Consider the following 26,146-nt stretch of genomic DNA (forward strand, 5'->3'; position numbering starts at 1 on the left):
TAGTTATTCAACTATTATCAAATTATCAAAATATTATTTAACTGTCAAAATCTTATTAAACTCTCAAGATATTATTAAAGTATTATTAAACTGTCGAAACGTTATCAAACTCTCAAGACAACAATAAATTATCAAGATATTATTAGATTGTCAAAATATTATAGAACTATCAAACTATTATTACATTACCAAAATATTATTAAACTCTCAAGATATGATTAAACCATGAAACTATTATTAAATCATTGAATTATTAAAGTATAACTATTAAATGTAAAATATAAAATCAAACCCCTGGCACAAAAGATCAGAACTCAAATTCGTCGGCAACCATTTCCCAGTCAACCACGCCCGTCGATTTTCGGGTAGCAATTTCGCCCTAGAAACCTTCGTCTAAAAAAGATAGCCCTTGCCCCGTATAACTGAACGTTTCGCGAGCGAGGATAGCCTCGTCGGTGAACCGCACGCAACAATGAATCTCACTGGCACCGACCTAATAGTTCCCAGAAACGGAGGGTGCCGCTCGTCGTTGTGTCGCCGAACGATGCAGCATATATAGTGCACGGCTAGAATGTGTTTCACGAGCGACGACCAGTGGTTTTCTGTCGTTCCGCGGTAATCGTCGGAAAGGCGTGGCAGACCGTCGCAAAGGGGGGTGGGCACACTGTCGTCAGCGTTTTTCAAGAATCGCGTAGACCGGTGTCCTGCGAGCGGGAAAATCGATCAAGCGGCGCGGACTCGAACAGCGAGAGGAGAGGAGCGGCGTCGGCCAGCTCCGGCGATCCGCGACTGCCGTGACGAAGGAAAGTTGGCAATCGTCGGCAGCGGCGGGGGATGGGAAAGGATTAGCCATAGGACACGCCGGAGATCGATGGAAGCCTCGCAGCTGACTGTCCGTGTGCAGCGTCACGCGATACGGTTCAAGTGCATCGCCGAGGAAAAACAAACGTCGAACGGTTCCGCCTTGACGCCGGCTTGCCCGCGGTTTCCCGCGCGGAGGATCCGCCTGGCAGGTCGCCGCGGCGGCTAAACAAGGCTCGGAGAGAACTAGAGAGCAGGTTGATCAATCGGTGACGAGGACGGACACCTGTGGGCAAAACGCCGATTAAAGAAACATCGGCGGGCTCGCATAAATACCGGTCGCGCCCACCTGGCAGGGTGTGTCTTTCACGTGCTGGCCGGTCGTTAAGCACCGAACGCGGTCGGGGTGAGATCGAGGAGGGATCGATCGGTGATCGCTCCGTTCCGGCTCGGGGTCCCGGTTGATCGTCGCTGTTGCGACACGCGCTTCTTCGAACCGGCTTCAATGCGGGGACAATAGCCGTCGATAGGCTACCAGTTGAGGTCTACTAAACCGGTTTCCCGGCGCGGGACGCAGGACACGCGTTTTCGACAGCACCCTCAACGCCGGCGGGGTCCGCCGCGAGGACTCTCGAGCGTGAAGCAGCACCGCAGGATAAAAGAGCCACGATCGATCGACCTTCGCGGTTGCTCATCCTCCCGCGGCCTTATCCTTGGGCTAGACGCGCGCTAGTTTCGAGCCGGCGGCCGCCTCGACCCGCGGCAAAGTGACATCGCCTCGATGGGACTCCGAGACAGAACTCCCGCGCTCCTCTCGTGAATATTCAGCTCGCGGGACCGCGGCTGATTGGACTAAAGCGTCGATAGCTGATTGGACAAAAGCGGGACTTGTCGAACGTGCCGCGCGAAACGATGAAGCGCCGCTTAACGCGGAACGGAACGCCGCGGATTTAATATTCCGCGTGACATCAGCCGAAATACGATCACGCGGACATCTTCGTTCGGTACCTGTCCTAACGTAGAGGACGATCCAGATTGCCGAGGACATTGGATTCGACAGCCTCCGAGGAGTCGGCTCCATGCAGATTTAACTTGGCTCGCGTTCTCCTGTTGCTTCGCCGGGACCGCATCGCGCCCTGAAATGAGCCTGCTGCGATTCGGCCCCTTCAAGGACGGTACGTCGACCCTTCATTATGCGATTCGTTTGATGCTGTATGGGGATACACGCGCGGCTTCAAAGCGAGCACGTGGTGAACCGCGGAACGTCGCTATCGTTCGCCTCGATGTCGCTTTGGAAATTAATTGTGCTGGGGATGTTTAGGGTTAAAAGTATGGCTGCAAATTAATGTTTATCTCTCGATCTGAATGAACAGTTTAATGTTTAGTGTGGAAGGAGTGTTTCTAGCTTCACGACAATGAAGGTTTAGGTGAACTATTATCGTCTCTTACAAACAAGGTGACAATATTTCATTCTATTCCATTTTATTCATATATTTATTCTAATTCAAGAATCAATTTATATATCTGTGAGCCGGAAAAGTTATTTCAGATTTACAGTTACAATAGATAGCTTACACTCTAAAAGGCCCATCTACCATTTCGTTTCCTATAACACCAATAAACAACCTAAAAATCCACTGAACAGCTCCGCGAATCGTAGAAGTCGCTTTCGAAATAAATTGAAATCAAATCGAAGCACCTTTCTCGTTGTAATGCATTTTGTAAAACGTTTCACCGCGACTCGAATGAATTTCGCGAAGGGGGTCGCACTCGAGCGAATAGGTTTCGCGTGTCAGACGATATTTTCCGCGCTCGTCAAAGCGTGGAAAAACGCGCGCGCGACGATAGAGGACCGAGGAGAGTGAGTGACTTTATTTGTGGGTGGAACGTCTCTCGTGTATCGATTTGGCAGCGACCTACGTCAAGCATTTGGGTCATCGATTCGGCCGAAGGGAAAGGCAGAGAGCGATAGAGTGAGTGAGAGAGAGAGAGAGAGAGAGAAATGCCTGTAACCTTCAAAAATCCATGGAACGAGGATGCTAGAACGGGGGATGCCGCCCCGGACAATCCTCCGACGGAACTTTTCCCGTTGAATAGTCCGCAATCAGCATTCGCGGGACAACCGTCGCACGTCGCGAAAAAAGAAGGGGGCGGAAGGAAAAAAGAAGGGCTGAAGGATCGGGAGGAAAAAGGAAGGGCCGAAGGGCCGGCGAAAAACGGCGAGGCAGTTTTAATAGTTCATAAAACTTCTCGATGCAACTTCTTCTCGAAGTTGCCGAAACGAAACTTCTCTCGTTCGTGCGCCTCCTCGGGCTATGCTGTACTGTCTTGTTCACCTTCTTCTTCTTCTTCTTCTTCTTATTGTCACGCGATGTCGCAAGTGCTCGTCTTCGCCGACGCAACTGCTCGTTGGATGCCACCGCGTGCAACCCGTTCTCTGGCGACCGTGCGTCTGTGATAGTGCCGCTGCGAGGCGGACGAATAAATATGTGGAGAATTGACTGACGCTCTCTCTCTCTATCCTCTATCTCTCTCTCTCTTTCTCACTTTGGTTCTCCCGAATTTAATCATGAATTTTGTACAATTTAATTTTAAATTCTTTACAATTTAATGTTGAATATCTTACAATTTGATCTTGAATTTTTTTACAATTAATTTTGAATATTTTTACGATTTAATCTTGAATTTTTTAATAAATATAGAAAAAATTAATAATATCATCCATATCATAGTAGATCCTTGCATGAAATCTTTGTCGAGAGTCTAACACGTAATTATATTTCAAGGGGTTAAAACTAACAATCTTATGAACAATATCTCTGTCCAAGTTCAGCGAAGAAGATCGACGACACCCTTCAGTCCTAATATTTTATTCCGCATTGTTCTTTGCATTTCAACGAGCCGTTTCGTACGCCAATATTCCGCGGACACCGATACGCCGCGACTACGTCGGAATTTCGTATGCGCCCTCACGCGGAGGGATGAGAACAGCGGATTATGTTGCAGCACCGGCCGACAGCAACATCCGGCAACGTATTCGATCGTTCTCTAGGCCAGCCGTTGCTAAAATATTCACGGCCAACGTTGCTCGATAATTCTGTTCTCCAAGCCTCGCGAATATCGAATATTTTTGTTATCGCTGCCGAGCATTTTTCATGAAGTTTTATTAAAAAAAAAAAAAAAAAAAAAAAATTCGCGGCGGGAATCAAGCAAGAACCGGTAAATATTAAATGGTATATTTTTATTCCGTGGGCGCAACCGTAAATAACGAGAGCATTTCGTCGGACGGCGAAAAAGTTTTTAAATAATATTCCCATTCGAAGCGGCTCCAAAAATAGTCGGATTTCACGTTTAAATATTTTTCTCCCGCTTCGTTCCGCTGATTTTGTATCGCCGATACAGCGGGGTAATCCGAATCCAAATGTTATGGTTGCCAGCGCGCTTCGATACCAGTTAACTTCGCGAATTTCCGTGCTCTCTTGCCAAGAAATCTATTCGATGTACTTACGGTCTCGGTACAAGATCATTTTATTCGCTTCAGTGATTGCTGCGCGGATGTATAAACTGTATTGTAGAGGTATAAACGCTGTTTAAGGAATCTCGCTTATTCCATTACGGAGTTGTCTGAGTTAGTAATTAATTTATCTAACTCAGTATTCATTTATTTAACTGAGTATTAATTTGTTTGATTCAGTATTAATTTATTTAACCGAGTATTAATTTATCTAACTTAGTAATAAATTTATCTAAATTAGTATTCATTTCAATTTGTCTAACTTAGTATTAATTGATCTAACTTACTATTAATTTATCTATATTACTATTAATTGATCTAACTTATTATTAATCTATCTACCTTACTATTAATTTATCAAACTTACTATTAATTTATCTAACATAACCAATAAAACATGTAACTAAAATAAATAAGTATTTAGTGTACGCATTACCAAGATACATATTACAGTAAAAGAGGCGAAAATCGAGTCAGTGCAGACCCGATAAAATCTAATATCAAAGCGTCCATCGCGCCGCAGAAAATAGGATTTTATCGGCGCCGCGTTGCCCCTGGTTCGAACGGGACGCGTTGCACGGAAACATTTCCCCAGGAAATTTTCCGCGCCCCTGCCAATGTCACGCCTAATCCACGACGATATAAAACCCATTGAAACACGCTCGTTGGAGCCGCGGTGGTGGCACGAAAGTCTACTCGAAGCCGGCGAGCCGTGCGGGAACAGAGATAGATCCGTTGTCGGGGGCGGCTCCAGCGCCGCGACGCCTCATTGTTACGTAACCGTCGCCGTGACGGTCCGTGGAAAATCGTAGTCATCCAGCGTCACTCTCGTTTTCCTTTTCAACCGGTCCGGGCCGGGCCGGGTTGAGCCTCGGCTGCCGCATTCAGAACCGGAAGTGCTTCTCTCTCTCTCTCTCTCTCTCTCTCTCTCTCTCGCCTAGCCTATTGCGGCGGCCCCCGATGAGCGTCGTCTCGAATAAAAGAAAAATACTCTCTCGTCGAATGGCGATGGCGAACGGACGCGCACTACTCGGCGTCGTGACGCCCAAGAACGCCGCGGAGAGCCTCGAAATGTTTGTCCTCTAAAGTGGCTCTTCCGCGCGACAGGCAAATATAGGGGTTTCCAGTAAGAGCGGGTCGATTTTCAAATGGAATAAAATGGGCTGCGCACGAGGTATTTAACACTAGAAGCCAGAAAAGTTATTTTAGGTTTACAGTTAAAATGGCTTCGAGTGCAAAGGGTTAATCGACGCATTCGAAGCAACATGGCCGCTACAGGCTGTCAACATCGGCCCGTCCCTATTGAAAAGCCCTGTACAAAGCGGAACGGGCCGGTATTGCCGCGTTCGCGCGCGTATTCGCCGCGGAAGTTTGCTTTTCGCTTCGCGAACTTTCCCGGCGGCCAGAAAATCGCGGCCCAGCACCCGCGCACGACCTAATAGGGATTCGGTGTAATCCTTTAAAATGTTTGGGACACACTCGGATCTCAACGGGATTCCGCAGCTGATCGCGGCAAATCCGCGCGATCCACTTCGATGATTTCGTGTCAGTGGGAGAATTTCGGAACTCTGGTAATCGGGCTGCGCTTCGCGAACGCGGCGCCGATGTTTCGATGGAATTAGCCGAAGACAATCGGTTGGATATTGGCTGTATTGTATTTTGTTGGCTACTTCCTTACTCTCCTTCTTTCTCTCTTTCTCTTTCTCGTCCTCTTAGTTCTCCCTTTCCTCTGCCCCTCTCTCTTTCTCTGCCTCTCTCTCTCTCTTTTTCTCTCTCTCTCTCTCTCTCTCTCTCTTACACTATATGTCACTCGCTATCTTTCTATCACTCATCTCACTTTTACTCATCTCACTCTTCTCCCACGCTCTCTCTTTCTCTCTTTCTCTTTCTCTCACTGGCTGACTGACTCACTCACTAGCGCTCTATCTGTTAGCTACGCAGGACTTCGAGGAACCTAAACAGTGAGCTCAGGTTACTGGAAGCCGTTCACAAAGTCCCAAACACTCTGCAGGCATCCGTCCCATTCATTCATTAATTTACGACACTGCTCCCCTTTGATTACTGTGCCTATCATTTCCGGCAACAATACTGCAATAATACTAACTTCGTCGCAAGAAAATTCTTAGGAAAATCTTGTTGCAATCGCGGGAATTAATCGGGAAAAATTAATTTGCAAGAATCAGCGAAACAGTAAAAGTCACGAGATCGAGGACGGTATTTATACTATTCTCTAGCCTATGGGATTTGTATGGGGTTAAAATCCTAGAGCGACGGTTCTCTTGTCCTGAAAAATACGCGTTTGGGATCCATATTTTTTTAGACGAGTCTACAAAAGCCGTCTTGCTGTAAATTTTATTTCCTTAAATGTCTAACCCTTTACACTGTTGTAAAATTTGCGTTCATCCGATGCCTCGCGTTCTCATGCTTCGATCACCGCGAATTATTCGACTCCGTCGAAAAGTCACCGTGGGGGGGGGGGGGGGGAAAAGAAAAACCTCGACAGAAACATAGCCGCAATTTTCAGCGTCGCGCGGAAGCTACCCCGTTATTGAAATAGTTTCCGGGACGATATTATAGCGCGGGCGCGCGCCGCGGAACTAGTTTCGTTCTCGCCGAAGGTAAATAGTACCGGCGAGTCCAAAAGAACGGCCATACCGGCGCGCGAGGGTTCATAAAGGCCGACCGGAAAACTTCGTTTGCAGAATGAATTCTGCAACGGGCTATTAAATAGAATTCCTGCCCGCTGGAAATTGCGCTCGCCTAATCCCTCCCCCCTCTCTCTCTCTCTCTCTCCTCCCTCCTACTGTAATTTCCCGTAGAACTGTTCGGCCGAACTACTCTTCCTGTTGCGTCGAAATCCGGCTCGTGAATCGATCCGAAAAATATGGAAACTCCGGACCGCGAGCAGACGTCGCGACATTTAACCCTTTGCGCTCGAAGCTGTTCCGCCTGGTACATTGAAAATAATATTTCTGGTTTTTGACGCGATAAGTTAACCCTACCAGCGCTTATGAACATTTATATTATTAGATAACGTACGTTATATATGTATACATAATATTATTATAATAGTAGTCGATTTATATGAATTCGTAAAAGGATTAATAACTCGGAAATACCACGAATTCGCGTAGACGCAGTCTGTAATTGCAACGTAAGAAAATCGCGATTATCCCATAGAGTTGCGAGTTAACCCCTTTGCAGCCGGAGCCATTTTAATTAAAAATCAAAAATATTTCTTCAGACTTACAGCGTTTCGATTTTATATAACCCGGAGCATTTTATACATTATAAAATTGAATTTTATTACTTATGTAACAGATAATAGCTCTTAATAATTTTTTTAAATATTAGTAAATTTGATAAGCATTATTTTAAAACGTGGCATGATAATTTTTAGAGTCGCCATTCGACCGCAAACGGTTAAATTAGTGAGTACAGCTCGCGAAAATGCGATTCGATGATTCGTCACGAAGAACATCCCATAGAATCGCGAATTAGTGAGAACGAGTCTCGTAAACTTCGTTCGCTGACCAACGCGAAGAATTGTTCCGTTCGTCTGTCGTCGGAACATCCTTTTATTCCTTTTATTAAGCCGTGGTATCGGGCACCCGATATTTTCTAGTAACGACCCGATCCGTCTCGTCGTCCGTCCACAGGGCACCGCCGAGTGTTTCATTGACATGCAAACACGGAATTCGTAGTTTCTTTATTTCGCGTCGGCCTAGAGCCGCCGCGAGACGCGAGATATTTCAAACCGGTTGCCACATAACACGCCGTGTCGCGCGCTTCTTGTGCCGCATTCCACGAGATCGTTATGCACTCGTAACCTTCTGCATGGTCAGATATACCGTGGCTGCTAAACCGGGGAGGGAAACCGACCGGTGTCCCGCGGATTTCGAGCGATTATTAATTCCACCGGCTGAACCGATCGCGGCCAACTAAAACGCCCCGCTTGTTTTACAAACAAATCTGGGATACTTTGTCGACGAATCAAGTTGGTTGCGACGAATCAACGAGTAGGAATGATTCGATACGAACGACGGGAGATTAATTAATAAAGAACGTATTAATAGGACCGATCTTTAATTGTTTACGAACGGCGTTCTCATCGTTTTGTTTGCGACGAGTCTTTTCCCCGGAGAGACGATTTCTCCTTGATCTCCAATTAATCTATTTTCTTGTTTCTCCGTACGATGATTTGTCCCATCAGCGAACGGCAATTAAATCACTTTAGACTGTCGACTTATGTAAACAATTGATAGCCGAGCGTATTACAAATTTTCTTCGACGCGGCGCGGTGGGAACACTTTTGTCGAATTTAATACATAATGAGCAATTTTAAATTTGTTAGTCGTCGATAGGCTATGGATTTTTATGTACTGGTAGCTGATCAAATTTGCAAGGAACAATAGGAGGTATATTATCTTTATATTCGCGCTGTGATTTTATTTATTAAGAGTCGTGTGCTGTAGAGCTGTTGTAGTTTTTCGAAAAGAGAAAATTCAAATTTTTGAAATTGTTAAAAAATTAATACTTTCTATTTATATATTATATATTTAATACTATATATTAATACTATTTATATATTATAGGTGAATTAATACGTTGAGCGCCGCACACATAACCTTGATACTAATTTCTGACCAATCTTGAAAATTCATTTTTATTGTAACATGTTCAAACAAATTAAATTTAACTACAACGTTCTCTTGTTCTCTGCCACTTGAAACTATTTTCGCAAAGTCGGTAAAAGAAATTCGAACCAAACTGGAAAGAAACTGAAACTAACCTAGAAAAGAACTAATACCAACCTAGAAAGAAACTAAAACTAACCTAGAAAGAAACTGATACTAACCTAGAAAGAAACTAAAACCAACCTGGAAAGAAACTAAAAAACAGTAAAATTTACAGTAAATTGCAGCAACGTGTACAATAAATTCTTGAACGACGCAGTCAGGAGAACCGGTGGAAGCAAATTGGGTATCGCGTCTCGCCGCAGAAAAAGCTCGTGCCGCGCCGTAGAGAAAGGGTCTATCGAGTGGCTAAACAAAGAGCGATCGGAATTACCAGAATAAATGTCCTCTAATTAACAATCTCCCGGCGCGCGTCTATACAGAACGGCAACCGAGGCACGGTTTTCACGGGTGAAGGGCGCGCGCGGGCACGGAAGAACGAGCAGGGTCGATACCGCGCGTATCCTCTTCGAGGCATAATGAACGGTTACGGCGTAGACGAAACTTTAACATTTAATAACGGCACACGAGAGAGAAAGAGAGAAAGAGAGAGAGAGAGAGAGAGAGAGAGGGAGGTTCGCAACCATTCTTCCCGGTTAACAAATCCCCCGCGCGGAGATTCGTTCAACTTCGAAAATTTTCGACCGGTTCTCGCCGCGATGCAAAACAGAGCATGTAATCGCGAGCACGCCGCCGAGAGACCCGTGAAATTTATCATCGCGATCGCTCTGCCTGCTGGCTCGCCTCGTGTCTCGTCGTCGCCGTCGCCGTCGCCGTCGCCGCTCGATCGTTATTGGTAACGGCTTTGCCTGGGCTTTGAACGGGGCTCCTACGGGCCATAGCAAAGTTGCACGAAAGCGTCGATCGCGCGCTGTCAAATCGAGCGTAAGGAGTCGTCGCTTTCTAGGCGGTTAATTATGGGCAACAGCACCTCCGCACGGTTTCTCTTTGACATCTTTCTTCGCTAAGCCAAAGCGATCTAGCCGACCGGTTTATTTCACTCTCGCAGCGCCGCGTCGTTTCGCCAGTCGCATTGTACGCGGCGCCGAGTTTAGATCTGTCAGCCGCTCGGCGTCAGCGTTTGGAGAACGTCCTCCCAAAAAGGGCACGGGGATGCTGTAGTATATGAGGTTATAGTGTTAGGAGTTTTGTCAAGGTTATGGTTTAGAATATTATGATAGAATATTAGAATTTTATTAAAGTGTTATTATATGAGTTATGTCAAGGTATGGTTTATAGCATTATGCTATTATGCTAAGAATAGCTGACATCCCTGACACGCGATCCCGAGTCAAAAATCTCCCGTTGCAATTCTCATTCTAATTTCTCCATTTCTCTTCGAAACGCTCCAACGCTCCAATTTTCGTGCAGGATCGGCCATTGTGCCGGCGAAACAATGGCGACGTCCCATTAAAGAAGAGCACCATGGAAACCGTTCGCCTGGCGATAAAAGCCGATCGAAGTCGGCACGCACTTTCCGGGCTGCATACGGAATTCGAAAAACTGTCGGATACGCCCGTGGGAATCGTTACATATATCCTCGAGAGCCCCGCGCGGCGCTCGGCAGGGGTACACACTTCCCCGATCCGGATGATGAAACTTTAATTCGCCTTTTGGTCCTCCGTTGGACGACGGGGGCCCTGGGGAGTCGCGGCGCGAAGTGTCGCGGATCCGGGGTCCTCGGATCCGTTCGTTCATTAGTCGAGAAAGACGGTCGCGAAAAAGCGGAGGATAATGAGATTCGAGCTGACGGTGTCTGACGCTATCTGACGCTATCCAGTGAAGTCTGGCGGTATCTGACGGTGTCTGGTAGAGTCTGGTAGTGTCTGACGATGTCTGGTGGAAGTCGGGTCGGGCCGGGTCGGGCCCGCGACGTAGTCGTCGCCGTGGAGCCTCCTAGGAGCCGCTGCTCCGTGTAATTTATTCCATTAGGTTAATCCGAGGAGACTGGCACTTACATTTATGAAGTCGTCGAGCGGCGACGATATTGTGCGACCGGATGTTAGAATACCCTTTATCCGTTACTAATGTCCGCCCGGCCCTTTTTCTCCCGCGGCCGTGATTATATTGCGGGCCGCTTTGTATCGGGATTACCGGTACGGTAATACCGCGACAATAAAGGGATTAAACTTTCCCCGCCGACGCGATCTCTCCCTCTCTCACTCACTGTCTCTCTGTCTGTCTCCTTCTCGCTTTTTCTCTATATCTCCCTATCTCTATCTATCTCTATCTCTATCCCTATATTTCTCTATCTACCTTTCTCTATCTCTGTCTCTAGCTTTCTCTATCCAATTCTCTATGTCTATCTATTGCTATCTCTATTTATTTCTATCTCTATTTATTTCTATCACTATTTATCTCTATCTCTATCTATTTCTATCTCTATCTATTGCTATCTCTATCTATTGCTATCTCTATCTATTGCTATCTCTATCTATTTCTATCTCTATCTATTGCTATCTCTATCTATTGCTATCTATATCTATTGCTATCTCTATCTATTTCTATCTCTATCTATTGCTATCTCTATCTATTGCTATCTCTATTTATTTCTATCTCTATCTATTGTTATCTCTATCTATTGCTATCTCTATCTATAGCTATCTCTATTTATCTCTCTCTCTCTCTCTCTCTCTCTCTCTCTCTCTCTCACCCACTCCTCCCACCCGTAACGAGAAAAGAAATTCAATTTCCCGGCAACGACTTTATTAAAACCGCGAAGAAGCGCGCCAGCCTCCAGATTGTTTCCGCGACGTAATTAAAAACAATCGAGAGAGCTGCTCGAGACAGTGTTTGCGTACGGGAGCCCCTCCTCGGGCCAATCTACGATTTCATACGTGTAATTAGGGGTGGATGGCGCGTAACCGTGGCTCGGAGTTTATCCAAACACGGCCCGATGTAACACAATGTTACTTTACGGCGTAATTGGTGTAATTGACCATAAATTATTCATACAGCCGCGAATAATTATATATCTATATGTATATGTATATATCTATATATTTATTTATGTTGTCGTATTCTTCTTTCGAAATTAAACAGACGAATAATTCCGCCGTAATTCCGGTTATAATATCGTAAAATCCAATTAGCCGTTTACAACGCGGAATCGTCGGTAATTGTTTACGGCGGCGCGCTAACAGGCGCCGTATGAAATTTCCATTTATCACGATACAACATAACCGCGCCGAGGCCTACCGACCGTGTGCCAGGCCATTGTTCGACGTTAACCACACTTATCGGAAATCTTTTGTGTTGGAGGACTGTTTCTTCTTTTTCTTTTTCTCATTTCTTTTTTCGTAAGTGGAAGTCTGATGGTACGTTCCTGGATTTATCGGTTTAACACTAGAATAATTTTAATATCCTAACATCATTATTTCACATTGTAATATTGTAATAAATGCAGTAAGTGCATCATATAAAATACAGTAAGTTACTTCAAAATAGTTTCACTATTTAACAATTTTTTAAAATTTAAACTTTGATGGTATAAAAAATATCTTGAGAGGGTTAACCCCTTGCACTATAATAACGTGTCAAACTCGTAGTGAAGGTTTTATGCAAACTCTACTAAATATAAATATTATTAATTTCTTCCACACCGAAATAGAAATAAATTCTTCTGTTATCTTAGAAACAAAAGTGCATAAGGACAATAGAACAAAAATTGTCTGGTACTTTTTCTGAAAATAGCAAGGATAAATGCTGATATCAACGCAGCGTGAAAGGAATCGTAGTACAAAGGGTTAATAAGGAAAGCGATCTCTTCATTGCGTCGCCCGACATCGTCCGCCACCTCGGCCGCCACTAATTTCCTGTCATTATCGCGTCGAAAGACGTCTTAGCCGCCTCGGATTGGTCAACGAGACGATTCGCAGCTTGGGTATCGCGCGAGACATATGTAGCAATGCTCTCTGCTCGCCTTTTCTTAGAGTTGATCGCCCGTTCGCGATGCAACTCTGCGATATCGCTGGACGCGTGACTGTTATGCTGTTTTATTATTGGCAAGCGGCGAACGGTTGCGTTCGACGGCCTCGAAAATTAATGCCGAACGTGTCTCGAACTTATTTTAACTCTTTGCGTGACGTCGAGCATCTACGAAGTCACGTGTTCATATTTTTCTTTGTTCTTTTATTTCTTTGTTTGTTTGTTTGTTCGTTCGTTCGTTCGTCGATTGTTTATTTGTTCGTTCGTTCGTTCATTCGTTTAATTCTTTTTTTCTTTCGGTTTTTATTTCTTTTTTATTTCTTCCTTTGTTTATTTATTTATATATAGAACTAACGAATCCTATGCTGCAAACAGAGAGAAAGAATTTTACAATAATAATTGAGTGACGAGCTATATTTGTATATAATAATACAGAAAGCATATAATCAGTTAAAAGTGGAAATTAAACGAAAGAACGTTAAACATCGAGAATAATCTTATTAACAAATAATCTGAACAAAAAGAATAGGTTATGAACTGAATTTCAAGCTATACAATCCTATAATCCTGAAAATTAAAGAATCACTACTATCTATGAACTTAAATATACTTAAAAATACGTCAAAGCGTTACTTATTAAACATTTTTATTCAGAAAATTTAATAACCTACCATTTTTATAATTAAAGAGTTCAGTTTAAATAAAGAATGGAAAGAACTCTTTTATGATGATGTTGGCCTCACGGTTTCGTCTTAAGCTAGTCGCTTTCGTAGTGAAGCGGTGCTCGGTCACGTTCACAGGATGGATGGGTGACCGCCACGACGCTGCACTTCTTTCTTGTACACAATATTACTACTCTTCTCTCTTTTCATTCACAAGCGATTTTTCATAGCGTGTTACCTCTGTAGAGTCTCTTCTTTCTTCGTCGAGGTCAACAAATCATCTCTTCTTTCATAACTTTACCACCTTTGCAAACTGCACACATCAACTTTTCTACACAACAGATTAGTGGATTCGTTGCAAAGGAAGATCAAATGTTGTGACATTTCCACCTGGAGTTTACGAACAGGCCGAACGTCCAGTCTAAGAGTGTCCAACAACCAATTTTTTGTTGTGAATGAAATGAATATTATTTAATATTTATAAGATACTTTGGCTATGTTAGTTGACGTTCAGGAATTTGTGATTATCTTGCTTAGCTATTAATCTACTTAGATTCTTTGAGTTTTAAAATTTTTTAATTTCTTAAATACAAGTTCATTTCTTCTTTCAATAACTTAAATAACATTTTGAGGAATATTTAAAGAAAATCTAAAGAATATTAAAAGAAAATCTGAAGAACATTTAAAGCAAATCTAAAGAACACTTAAAGAAAATCTGCAAAAGTCAAAATAAAGTCGAAATAAAATCGAAATAAAATCCAAATAAATTCTAAATTAAATCGAAATAAAATAGACGAAACCATTACAGTTTTTCCAAATTCTTTTCTCATTACCACAGCACCGTACACATTTAATTCCCTCAATTATGGCAACCAACGCACTGTGTCTAACGATTAGAACCGCATCGGACACGCGTCGACGGTAGGAAAATCACGGTATCCCACACGCAGGAATTACGAGAAAATGATTTCCTGGCAGCGGATAGTCGCAGGCCGGGCAGTTTCCGACTGCTCGTCGCAGCTAGATTGGATTCGGGCAGCCGTAAAAGCACGGGAAAACGTAAATTGAAACAACAGGCCGCTACCACTACCACTACCACCACCACCGGTGGCGGCGGCGGTAGTGGACGACTCGCGGTTCACCGCCGCGGCGATGCACCGTCGCTTCGCCTTAATTACACCATATCCCCGCCACTTAATTGGAAATTGTCCAATAATTCGGGTCAGCGTGAAGACACTGGGCCTCCGCTCCTTATTGCAATTAATAATACAGTTAAGCGGGCGGCGTTCGGCTTGGCACGAACGCTTCCTAGAATCGGTCGCAACGTACCCCGGATAATTATAGAGCGCGCGCGCGAACCGTGCCGGTGTGCGTATGTGCATGTGTGTGTGTGTGTGTGTCGGTCGCAGTTCGAATATTTTCTATTCGGATAAATCACGTGATTCCGTTGCGGATCGGCTGGCACACGCGCTTCTATGGAGACCATGTAGAAAGCGCACGAGTCTCTATGGCCATTCCCCCCTTCCCAAAGCCGCGTGTATGTGTGCGCACGAGTTGCCTTTGAACCATAAACCGGCGGAATCACGAATGCGCGGGGACCGGTCTTTGTTGCGCAGTCTGTTAATGCTAGATTAAATTTCAATGAGATTTTCAGCGCGGTTAACGAGATCCCAGTTTTTCAATCTTTTAAATCTTTATTTAATGCTAGGATTACGAATGAAGTTTATTTGCGGTTATCGAGACTGTGAAGGTACATTAAGAAAAATTGAGAAACAAATTAGGTATATTCTTGAGATGAATATTGTAATGGTAATACGAATGGTTATATTTTTCTTATGTTTATAAGAGGTAAAAATAAATTTATAAAATTTATAAATGCTAAAAGTAATAAGGTAAAGTAATGGTAAGGTAATTATTGTACATTTTATAATTAATATATTATACAATATACAATTATAGCCTGAATTTTTGTAAATCTTTTACTTTAGATTTTATCAGAGGGCAATACTCGCAGCAAGAAATACAATACCCAGTTAAAATTTCTAGAATTCCTTTTATAACTACATTATAACATAATACACAATACCATCGCTCAACATAGCTATAAAACTAACAAAAATATTTCACAGCACAAATTATACCTTCAGCTACAATCACCGTTCTCTAAACCAATATCGAACAAAAGCTTCGCAAACATTCATTGCACTTGCGACAGCCATGTAAAAATGTCTCCTAATTCAAAGATTCCGACGACCTTACAAAAGTTCCTCGACACACTAAATCATCCAAAATATAGAGAACACGTCAATACGCAGCTTGCACATGATACATATCGCAAGTCCATCGAACCGTCCGCGGACGAAAGCAAAGCGATCCTCGCAGACCGGCTAGTCGTAAGCCCCGATCTCACCTGAACCGTCTTATCCGGTGGATTGCCCTTAATTCGTCGCGATCGATGGATCGGGTCAGAGGGTAGTTCATACCTGACTTAATATCACCGTCGCCCCCTTTGCCGTTCGTAGTAGCACGGAAGTACTTTGACCGTCGAAGCGAGCCGCGACGCAGCCGCTTCAAGATTCCGCGGCGCATCTTCGCGCAAATGTCTGTTGTCTCTCTCTCTCTCCGCGGATGTCCGTTGTCTCTCTCCGCGCGCACACACGCGGAAACACACAATTACAATGCGGCGAGACGCGGGCCGCTGGAGAAGAGTAGCCGACACTGGGCCGGTGCCAATAAATGCATCGTCTCGGCGGCAGTTTCCGCTACTTTCCGCGCTCGCGTTCCCTCGGAAGCCGTGATCGAGCGTAAAGGATGGAAGCCCCCGGTTAGCAAACTGCACAGCATAATGCCGTTTCCGTTCTATTTTCGAACACGGCGATTCGATTCGTATCTACGCTTGTCCGGGCGACGCCGCTGTAAAAGTTTCTCCGCGTTCCGTTTTAATCGCCGCGGCTCTCTTTTAAGGGGACGGAGGGGAGGATGACATCGTTCGGGAATCGCGACTTTTTGTCGATTGCGGAATGCTTGCAACCGTAGCGGAATTTAGGCGACAAGGATTCGGTGGGTTATGTGACCGGATGACGTGCGCCAGATTTGGTAATTTACGATTTGCTGAAAATGCGAAGACGAATGGAGAGTTTATGCGATGTTTCGTTGGATTTAGATTATAAAGAGACCCAGGAGATAAAAATAGCTGAACTGTGTTGGATGAATGTGTTTCGCTGGTTTTGCGGAATGGTGTGAAATTCGAAAGTCGAAAAACCAATATTTAACCAACACCGTTTATCACAGAATCCCTCAACAATGCCAACAAAACCTCGTCGAATAAAATAAGAAAGGAAACAATTAAATTTTAAGCAATTTTAAAACAATTTTGAAACAATAAAAATTCATCCCTGAATATATCAAAGTATATCACCAACAACGAACAACCCTCAAACTATAGTACTTATTATACAAACTGTACACCGAACGGATTGACGAGCAATTTCTCGCAAAAAATTCCCTGAAATAGTAGCGCACAAAAGATGACGATTTCGAGAACGTTAAACGGGAGAAGGGATTGATTTCGAGTAGCGGTTGAAGCCCGAACGAGGTTCAATTTCCTTTCAACAGCGCCCTCCGGGGCATCGAGTGCGTACGCCTGTTCCTTTGTTTCCCGATCACCGCGGAAAAATCCGCGCTGTTCATCCGGTAGTCGGCGGGGGCCCGCGGGGCTCTAAAGTGTTTCTCATATTTCAGTCGTTCGTTGTGACAGCGGCTAGACGGGGCCGAAACGCCCGGTAGATCCGCGGAGTCGGTTTAAATTAGGGAGTCTAGACGCCTCGGAAATACCACGTGGTCCGCATCACGCACCCGTGTTGCGGATACCCGGTTCGAATGTTCGCGCCTTGTTCGACGGCCGATCCCAGCCGTCAACGGGGTGAACATCCGACGGACATCCAATGGATACGTTCTTTGTGAAAGGGTTCGATCGCTGGTGGTCCAGTCTGAATGGTTCCTCAGGGTTGCCATTTTTCAGCGAAATTCGCTGGTGAATGCTGGGTTTTTAGCGAAAGAGACACCTGAAAGTCAATAATGGTAGCAATAGTTAATTATGAAAATAGTGCAGTTATTAAGTAATAAGGACTGCACTTTGTTTTTTTACCTTTTGCAGTCGAAGATTGAACGTCCCATTTTATTCTGTAATTATTTCAGTATTTAATATAATTTATCTAGGATAAGATAACTTGAAGCAATATGTTATTCATTTTGTAACTATTTTAGATCGTTGCAAAATTATTTCCTTTTGTCAGAATATCAGTTAAATCAAGATCAAAATATTTCAAGAATTCTTTGACAAGGAACTATTTTTTGCTCAGAGCGAATTGCTGCAACGATTTAAATACTTCTTTTATTCCTATGTATTGTTATATCGAGGATTCTAAAAATTGTAGAAATATCTTCTCACACATAATATCCTCCAAAGCATCTACATATATTAATATCAACATATCTTTTTCTTTTCAAAACGTAAAATGTATTATGACTGTTAATTTATCACTGAGAAACTGTAATCTAAGAACTGTTAAGTATTTTCTACTATTATATATTTATTACATATTTATAATATACTATCATTAATGTACCTTTTTCCCCTTCGAAACGCAAGATGTCACTTCTCAGCGATTAATTATTATTCGCGCTACGTTTACGAGCACTCCGCGATCGTTTTCGGCCGATGATGAAGATCCGCGGACAATGGCCGGGGGGTGGGGGAGGGGTGCGACAATCCGGGAAACAACGATTCCCGGATTGCGCAGGAACTTTTAATTAGGCTCCCCGCATCGGAATTTCATTAACGGCCCGGGGTCCGAATGAATGCGACTAATTAAAGCTTGAGCACTTTCCGGATCGAGTGAACACTCGAATTCGGCGTTCCACGGAAGTATGCGCCTTTGTCAGCCGTGGAATGGCGATAGCGATTCCCTCCGTTCACGGGACTGTGTTTCCTTGACGCGAGACGCCGACCCTTTTTCGCCCTCGAAACGATTTTATATCTGAAATAATTCGTTTGATTTACAGTGTCTCGATTTTGTGTAACAAAGTGCACTTTGTGCGTGAAATATCTGTCCCGTAATTTGTGTAACAATTACCCTTGCAACAACTCTTTAACTACTCTTTAACTATTATACTCTATAACTCTTGAACTATGATGATATGAACTATGATGATAATAATCTTTGTGGTGTCACAGAGTCACCACTCGAGTGCAAAGGGTTGAAATAAACCTAAATCTACCAAGTCGATCAAAATGACCCATTCCACAATTTTTGTTAGAAAATTTGTTATATTATAAAGACATTTACATAGGAAATTATTGAACGGATATCACGATTGAAGCATAAATTATAATTAGAAATGGCAAAAAGCCTAAATAAATCCAGTCTTCAAAAGTCCATTCTTCTAAAGCAAAACACGTAGCTACAGTTCGAGCTCTGTGTGTTCAGCGTTAAACGGAGACTTTAGACCGATGTGGAAAAACTGACGGAACAGTTAACGAGATATTATTCTCGGATACGCGATAGTGTGCGCGTGCAGCTTATAGAGACGTATGGACGCGTGTTCGCGTGACTCCGTTGTCTGCAATCATCGTCGCATGCGTTCAAAGATCGCGGGCATGAGTCACGGCTGGCATTTTTGGAGCGTAATATAAAGTGGGAAACGGCATTCCAATGAAATCTATAATTTTCCGCAATTAGCCGGACAAAAGAACGTGCGCGCGGATGTGCGCGGAGCGAGGGCGATAAAGATTCGAGATCGTGGCCACGTATTGTGCTCGGATGGGAGGGGAACCGGAGTGTCGGTTATGTCATCGTTTCCGTGGCGTTTGCTGCGTCTCAGACGCAGTGTGTTTGACAGTATAAGTGGCCGATTTGGATGTACCAATTAGTTATTCTTTGGGTACAGTAAATGTCTGTGTACCTGTTCAAGCAATCATACTTTGATGCAAGCGCAATTTCAGGCAAACAAATCAGTTGTTATTATAGCTTTGCTGTCTCGAAGTTAAATCTTTTCGTCAATAAAGATTTAAAATATTTGAAATAATAATACCATTTATATTTAACTTATAGATATTTTAAAATCACTCTGTTTTTAAGTACTGTGTAATATTTTTGAATAAAAATATTTTTCTATATTATAATACATAATATATGTCATATTTTATAGCAAATATTGCATTGAGCAATGTGGAAATTGTTCTGTAGATAATTATAAATAATAACTGGGAAAGTAAATAATTGTCTGACCGCTCTTTGATCTAGTTCTTGTACCATGAGATTAAATAGTTTGTAATTGCGTTAATTAATTCCAGAGTGACAGAAGTCCAGAGGCTTTTATCTGCGAGATAATGACAGAAACGTTTCACAATCGAAATTATGAAACGCTGTGAAACAGTGTCCCGTGACAATGCGTTCGTTTCTTTATAGAACGATTAGGACGAATTGTGAACTGTTGAAGTTACCATGACGCAATTTAAGAAAAAGGAAAAGCAGGAGAATGTCTTTTTGATATATTATCAGTATTAAATAAAACTGTTCTGATTAATATTTTTAGTACCTGTTATTCGAAATTTCACTTGTCATTATTATTCACTTGTGATATCAAAACAATATTGCTTAAAATAAGATATTTCTGTCGATAAAAATTCAGCAACAAATATTGTCCTAAACGAAGTATAGAGATTTATATTTCTCTTACCACAAATTCGTTCACACAACGAAAATTCGTACCTTGTACATCACAGAAAATAATAGATTATTCTTCATTTAATTCTAAATAAATTACACTCTAATTTCTACCAAACTCATCGGACACCCTAATAGTTCTGCGAGCGACCGTAGGAGAGAATTTGTCCGAACTGTTTATTTCTGCCGTGTATCGAGCGTACTCGCGTAGCCGGGTTGCGGAGGATTCATTGATGAAAAATTACGACGAAGCCACTATAGCAGGTTCACTTTCCCCCATTCGTCGTGGGCAGGTAGGCAGTCAGGGCAAGCAAGCAAGCAAGCAAGCAGGCGGCAGGCAGGCAGGCAGGCACACCAGCTTGTTGTCTCGTGTTCGCGTTTGGTTAGGTCTGGCGTCGCGTCGCGGCGCTGCGATCGCATGGCCGCCCTCAGTGTTCACGAGCCTCGCTCGGTGTGTGTTTCGTGGCGCGGTCGTCGTTCACGTTCATCGGCCGTTTCGCTCGGCTCCGTGTGCTTTTTTACGTGTTGCATCGGGCGCAGTCGTAATTAATTCCGTCGCGAATCCGTCCACGGTCGAACCGGCCCGATCCGTGTACCGGTGCCACCGCCGCGAGCCGTTGTTCGTTTGTTCCACGGGATCCAACACCGCCGAGCGGCGGGACGTCGGCCTCTCCTCGCGTTTTGCTTCTCTCAGTGTCTCTCTCTCTCTCTCTCGTCGGAGGGCCGGGTAGAGAGCGTGTGTGTCAAGTTTCGTGTGCGCGCGTGGTTTTTTCGACGTCGCGGGATACGCCGATGCCGACGTCGGCGTCGCGGTGCCGTGTGTTGTCGTGATAACCGTTCTCTCGCCGTTACACCCGGCCGTCCCCCGGCCGTGCCCGTGCTTCGTGCCTCTCTCGTGTTCAGTTCGACGGAGTTCACCCGTGGCGGCCGTGCCTTTTTTTACGCAAGTTCTGTGCCTGGCTAGAATGAAAATATAGCCCTCCTTCGACCAGTGTCTCTCTCTGTCTCTCTCTCTATCTCTCACGATCGCTTCCTCCCTGTGCGTACCAGCCGTATGTAGTATGTGCTTCTGTGTTTATAATCGTTGCGTCCTTTCTCTCTCCGTCTCGCTCTCCTCTCACCTGCACCAGCTACGAGAGGCACACAGGTGTCCCGTGAAGGAGTGGCGTCGCCAGCCGTGTATCGTCACCCGGTGCGCCGCAACGTCCGCGAGACGTTAACGGATACACCGTGCTCGGCGCGACGACCGAGACCTGCCAAAAACCGAGCCATACACCACTGCCCTCCGAGGAATCGTCAAAGTACGTCGACGATACGCATTCCGTGCTCGGTACGCGCCCACCGCCACGAAAAGCGTCTCTACCGGCTCCCGTGGCCCACCGTGCCTACCCCCGACACGTTACTCCCTGTGAAAAATATGGAATTCCACATCCCCCGTAAGCTCGAATACCTCCACTCTCTAAAAAGGTTTCTCTACGTACGACTCTCGCGGAAATATCGAGCTCGAGTTTTTCGCGCGGCACCAGTCGTAACCTGGCAAACAAAGACATTAGTAACTTTTTTGAGTCACTTCCGGTAGGGGGGTTGGCCACATCGACCGTGAAATAGCTTCCTCCGCTGTGCAACATCGTGGTTCATGAATAAGTGAAAGATGCCCGTAGTGTTAATAAATGCGATATCTGGTAAACGAATTTCACGAAGACGCGCAACGTCTTTTGACTAAATTGATGCCAGTTGCGTCATTTCGATTGTAATCGTCGCACGATAAAGCCGTGAACGACGCGTGTAAACACAGCTCCGTGTTCTTTATCTTCCCGGAGCAAATCGGATCGTTTATGGCACGGAGATCTGTGTCGCGCAGAGTCGATTCCACGCGATAATTTATTTAAGAGAGTCCGGAGTCGTTAGCGCGGAATTACGGACGGGCGATGGTATTTTTACGGGCGGCCGTCGCGTGTATCGTGACCGGATGTTTGAGGTTACGTATGAGAGAATCAACCGGCTTCGTGTTTGACGCCCTCCCATCCGCGTACCCGCCGGGACGTTTATTATATTTTACGTAATGTTTTGGTTGTTCCGCGCGGGTATTTTTCTTTCCGCGTAAAGAGAACAGTCCGCGCTCCGCCGTCTAGACTGCCCCGGCGTCTGCAACGGTTTTCGTTACGGCCTGTACAGGTTAGGTTAGGGTTGCTCTCGGGGAAGTATCGTTATTATTGCCCGCCCTATAACCTTGTTTCCGTCCGGTTCGAGTACGGTGGTGTTTCATTCCACTCTCGGCTTGTTTATCGGTATACCGACCGAGATCTCGCTGGAAAAATGTCGAAAGCGTCGCCCTGTTATTATTAGAACACCGTTAATGTCATACTCACTTGTCACTAAATCTTGATAGTCGTAGCACCCTTATGTTTACGTTTGAAGATTGAAATATTCGATCTTGGAACTACACTAAACATTTCTAGCATTTTTTATTCTTCGCTTCTCACGAGAAATTTTTAAGGACATTTCCTCATTATTAGCAATCGTTTGCTCAACGATTCTCGTAAGAGTTATTCAAAGAGAATATCGAAATAAATATTCCACGAAATAATTATACGTAATGAGTATTTAAGTAGCTCGTGTCTGATTCACCGTCTACGTCATTCTGACGTATAAAAAGAAAAGCTCCGCTGCCAATCTTGACGTATCTCTATCGCGACGGATGAAAGAGTCTCGTCGGCCGGGCGTGATGGCATATTCATGAGTCATCCGGTTTTTTAACGTGGTCAGCTCGTGGAATCAACCGCGAGAACCAGAACCAGAAAAACAAATTGAGAGTCTGAAAAACTTCTCGAGAACGGCACCATAAAGATTTCATTGCTTGTATCGGCGGTTATGCTTAATCAACGGTATCGTATAGGCCACGCGACTTCAAACGTAAACACGGGCCACATAAAAAACTTGAGCGTTTCCAAGGGCAGATATTGAGGTTTCTTCGATTAAAAAACAGTAACGTAACGCTATATCCACCGTAGAGTAAACGCGACCGTGATTTATGTGAATGGCAAGAATGACTTTGTTTTGACGTCTCAGCCATTTGTATAATTTTAGTATGTTTGAATCGAGGAGATATAAAGAGGTTCTTCTAGTGTCAACAATTTTAAGGAAAATGCGAAGTTTGTTAGAATGATCGATGTAGACATTTAGCAATAGAAATGGTGGAATAAAATTATGTTGTAAAAAGCAACAAGCTATATAAAATTATATAGATTGAAGGACCCATACCTAATAGCGAATTAGAAAGAATCAAAGGCACCAAATTCGAACCGGACGCGATTTCCGCTCTGCGGAGAGCGCAATGTATCATTGTGTCCCGGGTGCAATTAAAAGGCCTGTAATTCTGGAAGCGGTGGGCCATGGGGTCCGGTAGAGTCGCGTTTCGGTGTCCGAGGGACACGACGGTGGTTTGCGGCTGCCTCCCGAGTTAACAATGCCCGACGGTGGTCGGGTTGTCTTTACCAAGTTGCTATTGCGCAGGACGGTTCATCGAGCGTCAACCTTGGCGTGACCCCCGACGAAAAACGTCAGGGTCAACGTAGCTGTAAATAACCGGCATCGGATCCACGATCTTCCGTGCATACACACACATAAATACAGACACACACCATACCGAGTGCCATAAAAGAGAAACAGGAGGATAGGCTCGCCGGGGCGCGCCGATGTCACGGCCGGTCAAGGTCTCAGCGTCGGATCGGCGAATGATCGAACGATGGTCGACGTGATATAATGAGAATCCGGTCCACGAAAAATCCTGCCATCTTAGACTTGTACCCGCGTTTTCTACCGGCCAACGGCCAATCATACGGAAGACAATAAACAAACGACTAAATCGCCCTTCGTGGACGGGGCGATATCGATGTCCCTCGGAGATCATCGGCCGCAGACCGTGAAACAGAAACAGAGTGCCGCGTAACCGATCGGGCCCCCACGCATGCGGTAGCCCGCGTTCCCCGGTGCTTCCTAGGGGAACCCAATCAATTTCCTCGGCGTGCCAGAGAGCAGCAAACCCTGAGCCGTGGAGCTGCTTCGCGGTAACAAGCGACGCGAGCCGACCTCTCGACCGGGCAGTGGTCAGGATGTGCCAGACGACCAGCACCACCACCACCATCACCACCCGGTAGCTTCGTTGCCGGGCCTCGTCGCGATCCTCAGCCCCTGGAGGAGGAAGAAACGCGGCCGTTTCAAGGATCGTTCCTCGACCATGTCCATAAGGGTCAGCGGCGTCTATCTGGTGCCCAGCACCGGCGCCAACGAAGGCAACAACGAGAAAACGAACAACCTGTCGACGGAGAACAATCTCCATCAGCAGCACCACCATCATCATCATCACGCGACCAAGACGGTCACTATAGTGGCGGGCCCGCAGAGGAGCAACAGTCTGGATTACTTGAATTTTGAGGAGAAGCGACAGATCATCGCGTCGTCGTTGTCTCTCAGCGATTTTTTGGCCCACGGACCCGCCGCCGCCGCGGCCGCCGCGAAGGAAGTCGCGGCCAACACTGTTATTGGTGAGTGCCATGGGCTAGTTTTTTATGGAGTTATATGGTTGTGCATCTGGACGATGATTTTACATTATAAGAATAATATTAGTAATAAGGTATCTGTTTATTTATATGGAGAAGGCTTTCGTGATACGATTTTGTGTCGCGCAAGTAGCATAAAGAGGTGATGCAACAAAAAACAAACTAGGGGATGAAATAGGAACCAAGATAATTAATTTTATCAGGGATGAATTTTTATAATAGGGAACAATCTATTTAATTTTTCTTTCTTTTATTTATCATCCCAAAAGGATTAGTTAATCTGTCGATGTATATCAAAATTTACGGATCACTGTTATGCAATAACTGAAAAACGTGTTACTACCTTAAAACTAGGTTTAAAATAGCTATTAACGATTCTATATAACAGTAACTATTACAAATTAATCTATAAAAATAAAATCCATAATAAATACAGTAAAATTGAAGTAACAACAAATAGAAAAAGAAAAATTACGAAGGAAGCGAGAAGTTATATAAAGTAGGTCAAATTCCATTAAATGGTTATCGCAAAATAGCCGAAAGCCCGTATTTCTACCAATCCCATAAATTCGATACAGCCCCCTCGTTCAGACACATACCAAACTAGACTTAGCGATTGGTCTGGCCTGATCAAAGAGCGTAGAATCTGCAGACTTCCCCGCGGAAGCTGCGAGAGATTTCATCTGGCAAAGACGAGCGAGCAGTCGGGAGAAGCGTAAAGCTCCTAAGGACCCGGGGCATCTCGTTACCCGACCCAATCGAGTGTTAGTTACGCTAAACATTATCGTTCAGTGAACAGAAACACCCGGTTCTCGTTACGAGCCACTCGACAGCCCCCGAAGAGCGTCGAACAGCCGGAGAATTCCCCCAAGTTCGGTCACGATCTTACGGGTCGGGTAAATTGCAGTGGCACGGCTCTCTCACGGTTTCGACGGTACGCGCGACAATAATCGATATCAATTGCCGTCCATTATCGGCGTTCTTCCGACGCACGGCAGCTGCGCGCGTAATCTGCGACCGGCTCGATGCGTGCGCCCGAGAGCGGCGGGGCGCGATTTAGGGGTTGGAGCTCGCGGAAAAGAGCGAACGACAGGGGTGGCAGCGGCGCGCGACTCCGATAAGCGACACCGCAGTGTCGAGAGCGATCGCGAGAGGAACCTTCTTGTAAACAAACCCTAAGGAGTACAGTGCTCCGGGCACACGTGGTTTTTTCCCCCGA

General features: G+C 44.8%; 1 protein-coding gene and 1 long non-coding RNA gene across 8 annotated transcripts in view; one reads left to right on the plus strand and one right to left on the minus strand.

The window, feature by feature from the left end:
- LOC144474182 (phosphatase and actin regulator 2) overlaps positions 1–26,146 on the plus strand; it is a 346,798-nt gene that overhangs the window by 1,565 nt on the left and 319,087 nt on the right. For 2 of the 7 annotated variants that reach the window (XM_078188820.1, XM_078188824.1), the window contains exons 1-2: positions 20,806–21,669; positions 23,882–24,912. In XM_078188820.1, the coding sequence (XP_078044946.1) occupies positions 24,606–24,912 (307 nt within the window). In that variant the 5' untranslated portion in view covers positions 20,806–21,669; positions 23,882–24,605. Of the gene's footprint in view, positions 1–500; positions 1,977–20,799; positions 21,699–23,881; positions 24,913–26,146 lie in introns of those variants that run through there. The other 5 variants (XM_078188823.1, XM_078188822.1, XM_078188821.1 and 2 more) reach the window with 4 other exon arrangements.
- Positions 15,607–20,626, minus strand: LOC144474186 (uncharacterized). Its single transcript, XR_013494708.1, has 4 exons — positions 20,414–20,626; positions 18,269–18,679; positions 17,788–17,822; positions 15,607–17,704 (listed from the first exon to the last, which is right to left on the minus strand). It is a non-coding gene; the product is annotated as an uncharacterized LOC144474186 (long non-coding RNA).

The sequence above is a fragment of the Augochlora pura genome, chromosome 8 (assembly GCF_028453695.1).
Source record: "Augochlora pura isolate Apur16 chromosome 8, APUR_v2.2.1, whole genome shotgun sequence".
NCBI classification, from domain to species: domain Eukaryota; kingdom Metazoa; phylum Arthropoda; class Insecta; order Hymenoptera; family Halictidae; genus Augochlora; species Augochlora pura.